We start from the raw sequence: 5,141 nt of genomic DNA, 5'->3' as shown, positions 1-5,141 counted from the left end.
TGGAAAGAATGCACGACAAGCTAGGGTATACTGTTTTCGGCTGCCATGGGGCTATTTCGCCAGGATATGAGTTTTATCAATGGTGTCCCGCTTTACCAATGTTAAAATCTGGTCGCCTTACACTAGTAGTATGCATTACATGGCAAGGCCGTGGCTTATTGACTATGGTTTTCTAGGCACGGCCTTGGCCACTCCCACCAAACGACCCTCCCTTTCCTGATAGGGAAAGTACTGATTGTATTATAGGATTCCACTGTGGGTGATTGTGGGCAGGGTTAATTGTCATTCCACCCTGCTAGGTATGAAACGAGCCATCTCAGAAGCAGGAGGTAGGACTCACTACCAACACAAAAGAGGAGGTGGGGAGGCAGGGCGTCCTTTGGACCTCAAGGTCGCTGCACATGGAACCTGAACTTCCTTGACCCGGGAAGCAGCTCTGTCACCCAAGCTCTGTCTGCAGAGGAGCAGCAGCAGAGCCAGCAGACGGAGCGGAGCGGTGGGACTCCCAGCCCACAGAGCAGGGGAGGCCGAGTGCTTCTGGGCAGTGGACCGGGGAGCCTCCAGACACTGAATTGGAGGAGTTGGAGTTGAGTGTTCTGTGCCCTTTGGGCATGTACTGGCGGCCCTCAAAGGGCTTTGTAACATTGCCAGAGCAGGGTGGAGGCCAGACCAAGAGAGGCCTGCCTGCGGGCTCGGCAGAGAAGACACTGTCCTGGCCAAACGACTGTTCCTGAACATGTTTTCACCTTTCCTGTTGTCTGTGAACTTCCCAAACCAACTCTGTTGTCTATGAGAGGGTGGGTGGGGTAAGAATAGGGTAAAAGAGATGGAGGGTGGAGGCATGCCTGGCCTTGGGAGCCAGGGGAGGTCAGACGTGGCCCTCGCCCGTTTCCTTCAGACATAGGACGTGGTAGCACACAAGCACCTGGTGTTGTCATTCTCAGGTGTTCACTGATCGGATTGACAGGTACACACCGTAAGAGAGAGCTAGCGGGCTTGTGTCTGAACCGGGGACTGGGCGCCAGGTGGCGCAGTGGGCCCGCTGGCATGTACTGGGGGCTGCCGGTCTGACCTGCCCATAGGCGGCGGGGCTCACCTGATCTCCGCAGGGAACTGTGCATTGGTGACCAAGAAGCTGGAGATCTCACGCTGGTGCAGGAGCTCCAGGAACCTGTTGATCTCCGGGTACATGATCGGCTCGCCCACCAGGGACAGGGCACAGTGCCTGACCTCCAGCCCTTCCTCGAATCGGTCTGCTCGGACGCCAGGGACGCCTGGAGGGGCAGGGAGAGGAAACAGGCTCACCCAGAGGCAGACAAAGGACTGGCTGGGCCTGCTCTGAATGGCCCTGAGAGGTGAGAGGGCGGGTGCCTTGTGGACTCCAGCCAAGGAAGACAGATTCCCCCTGGAGAGCAGGCAAGGGCAGAGGGGCAGGTTCCCATTCCCTCTCAGACACCTGGCAGCCATCGCTGGAACCGCCTTTTGCCGCCTTCACTTTGGAAGGTGCCCCAGGGCCAAGCGAACGACGCAGAGCAAAACCCCAGCTGAGAGCCCACAAGGAACATTGGTGGGCCCGCTTCGTCCATACCGAGGATCAGATGGCACGCGCTGAAAACATGTAAAGGGCAAGCCAGTCGGCCTGGACCCCTGAGAAGGGGGGCATCCTCACAAGGACCGAGGGGCTCTTTACACCTCGATCCCAGCACAAACAGCCAAGGACGGACCCGTGAGCACCGAGGCCTTGTCCGGGAGACCAGCCGACAGTGCAGAGGAGAAGGCGGGGCAGCTGGCCGGGCTCATGGGGCAGAAACAGTCAGGATGGAGACGGTGTCACTGAGCAGTGTGTGGAGGGGTGGTCGCAAGGGCGCCCACGCGGCTGTGTGCTCTTCCCCCCAAAAATACAAAGACACTTTTCAAGCGAATCAATCACACTGTCACTTCCTAAACACCACATGCCTGGGGAAGGGAAAGTGAGCTTCCACGGCTCACGTGTGCCTTCAGGACCTGATTTTATATCACACACTCACACACACCCATGTCCCACGCTCACGCACACACCACACACGCGACTTGGAAATCAGCAAGTGCAAGCAAACACTTGTAGCACAGTCAACTATTCCATCTGACTCCTCCTGTTGCTCCGGCCCCACGCCTTCCGTGGTCCTCGTGGGCCTGGGTAAGAGGTGGGGGACTGTTCACCAAGTGCATCCAGAGTGCCACCCCGCTGGGTGTGAAGGGAGCCACTGCAGCAGAGAGGGGAGCCGGGGGCCGAGAGGGTCCTCCAGAGCCTGCGGTCTGGGCGGCCTCTCTGCCTGACCTCTGCTTCTCCGGACCCGAGTTGTGACCTGTCACCTGGCCTGGTCTTACCAGCTTCTGCAGCCTTGGAGATGAGGAGAACCCTCCGGATGGATGCCCGGATTGCTATCAGGTGAGGGCTTTCCCAGGTGAAGGAGGCACTGAGATCTCAACTCGTGTGAATCAAGGATTTAAATAAACTCGATCCTGAGCTCGCTGGGTTGCCAAGACAACTCGGCATTGAGCCTCAGATTTCCTTCTTACATCATTAACTGTCATCTCACGTGCCGGCTGACTCCCACCGGGACTCTGAAATCAGCCCGAAACTCAGGAACAGGAATGAAGGAGCAGGTGCCGGGCCCCAGGCACCTGGGCGTTCAGGTGCTGAGTTCAAGTCCTGTGTCCACCACTGAGAAGCTGTGTGTCCCAGGGCAACCTCTCACCTCATGCTCCCTTCTGTGGGGAGGTGGGTGGCAGCCAGGCAATTAAGGTCCTTCTACCTGCAGTTTGGCTTTTTTTTTTCCCTTCTTTCAGTTATAATACCTGGCTCATCTTGTGAAATGAAAACGAAATACAATGACTTGAACTACCTAAAGGAGAGAGTAATTCCATTATATTCAGTAAATCTTTATTGAACATCGATCACCTAATATCGACTATCCATCTGTGTGCCGAGGCTGAGCAGGCGCTCCTGCTTCGCCTTCGGGAAGGAGTCCTGGGGCAGCAGGGGCAGCTGGGGTCAGGGGACCTGTCGACTGCCACCACTGTTTTTCCTAGCCAATCCATGAGATCCCACTGGGATCCGTCCCTTCCTGCTTGCCTGGGCTTCATCCTTTTCACAAACTACTGAAGTTCTCTGAGACGGCTCTTGTCCTCCACAGCTGCTGCCCCTTGATAATCCCAACTTGAGTCAGCAGACGAACGAAGAGGCGTCAGAGGCCCCCGAGTTTCCGCTGGATCAACTGAAGAACACACAGGTGACCGACCGTGAGCCACTGCTGAGCACCGCGCGTTCTCTTTCTAAAGCTTGCGCGGACCAGAAATCAAACGTTCACCCGGCTTTCCGGGCCAAAGCTCTTCCCGAGATCAGAGGTGCGACAGGTGGTGGTGAGCCAGTTGTTCTGGTTCAGCCCTGGGGTGGGGGTTGTTTACATTTTCACCCCAGGGAGAGAGATCCTGAATCAGAATCTACATTTGTTACAGGATCCCTCGGTGATTCTATGTCCACCTGGGGATCCTGTTAAATCATAGGGCAGGGGTTCCCTAAGTGGGTGATACTGGTCCCACCCCCCGGAAGGGGGGCAGCGGCACACAGCACACTGGAATGACCCAGGGGGGGGTGATAAAGGCAGAGAACTACACTTTTTCCAGAGTTGTGAGCTACAGGACAAAACTCACTGCTGGGGGGCAACCTGAGGAGCCCTCGGACCATTGGGGGAGGGGGCGGTGGCAACACAACCATCTGAACAGGGGGGAGGCGGGACAAGTAAGTCTGAGCAACTAGGGTGCCGAGTTGATGTGGTGTCTGGTGTGAAAAAGCGGAGGGAGCCCATTTGCAGCCCTGCTCACAAGGTTCAGGGTAGCCGCACCCACTGGGAGCTTTCCCAGAAGGGAGCTTCAGAAACCTGGCAAGTGCTGTCCATACCTAACGCCGGCTGTGCCAGTTAGCCACAACACTGGTACGAGCAAACGCGCTTCTCTCCAGTCAGGAATGTGGACGTCTACATCCAGGGCCGTGGCTACACAGCGAGGGGACTGACTGCAGCCAGCCTGCTGGGTGAGAGACCCTGGTTGGCGACTCCTTCACGCCCAGCCTAAAGGATGGATTAAAAACAACCAACACCGGGCGGCCTTGACCTTGGCGTCCTCACCAGGGAGGGCGTCCCTGGCAGAGAACACGCTTAACGTACATTCCCTGAACTAAGGGGAGACCGACCTGAGGAGCCCTCGGGCCATGCCCCCCCACACCCCACCCCAGCAGTGGCAGTACCGCAGGGAGGGCCAGCAGCATTCTGTAGAGATGCTGAGTGGCACTGCAGTCCTGACCCCCTTTGACCCACTTTTAATCCACGGAAAGCTAATTATGCGTGTCTATAAAAGGAAGGAGGATGCATAAAGGTCACAAGGAGGAAGAAGGTTGAATGATTCTGTCAAGAGCCTGAAGAGAGAGTGATTGCTCTCGGAACTGAGGACGGCCGCACAAAAGGAAAGCATTTCTAAAGTCAGAGTCACTTCCGAATCGGTTCAGGGCTGGCCCGCTTAGCTAAGGCTGGGAACGCTTAGCTAAGGCTGGGAACGCGGCAGGCAACAGTGAGCAACAAGGACCTATCGCTAGTATCAGCCGGCTCGGTCAGCTGGCACTGCTTCTGCAGGGGTGACCACAAGTGGGTGACTGTCGAACAGAAACTTCTCCTCTCAGGAAGCCAGCAGCCCAAATGCAGGGCATCAGCCACCAAGCAGAGCTTTCAGCTGCTGACTCTGGGAGAAGTCCTTTGTTGTCTGTCTCCCCCTGAGTCTAGGAGTCCCTCTGCATAGGGACTCAGGCTCCTGGGGTCCAGTTCCACTTCCGGCTCATCTTCCTTGGGAGTCGGCGGTCCCTCTGATCTCTGCTCCTTCCCTTCTTCATCTCTCTTACATCTCAGAAGAGACTGGCTCATGATGCAACACCGTGCCCTGTGGGTTGTCTTGCCTCAGTAACACACCCACCTGCCTCTAATCCGGCCTCACTCACTCCACGGGAGGTGAGGATTTACTTCGGAAATTTCCCCGGATCACAAAACAGATGTGATGTCAATCCACGAACGACATCATCCCACAAGAAAATTAAGTCAGAGAAGGCTGAGCCA

The 5,141-nt window shown here is 56.4% G+C and overlaps 1 protein-coding gene across 1 annotated transcript in view; it reads right to left on the bottom strand.

The window, feature by feature from the left end:
- The window catches only part of LOC101654926 (S-adenosyl-L-methionine-dependent tRNA 4-demethylwyosine synthase TYW1), an 82,568-nt gene that overhangs the window by 38,766 nt on the left and 38,661 nt on the right, over nt 1-5,141 (bottom strand). Inside the window, exon 12 of the mRNA XM_045284522.1 lies at nt 1,097-1,274. Coding sequence (XP_045140457.1) covers nt 1,097-1,274 — 178 coding nt within the window. The remainder of the gene's footprint in view (nt 1-1,096; nt 1,275-5,141) is intronic.

Source organism: Echinops telfairi, unplaced genomic scaffold (genome assembly GCF_000313985.2).
Source record: "Echinops telfairi isolate 266 unplaced genomic scaffold, ASM31398v2 ScPeMD7_5;HRSCAF=22, whole genome shotgun sequence".
NCBI classification, from domain to species: domain Eukaryota; kingdom Metazoa; phylum Chordata; class Mammalia; order Afrosoricida; family Tenrecidae; genus Echinops; species Echinops telfairi.
This window is presented reverse-complemented; position numbering and strand designations above follow the sequence as displayed.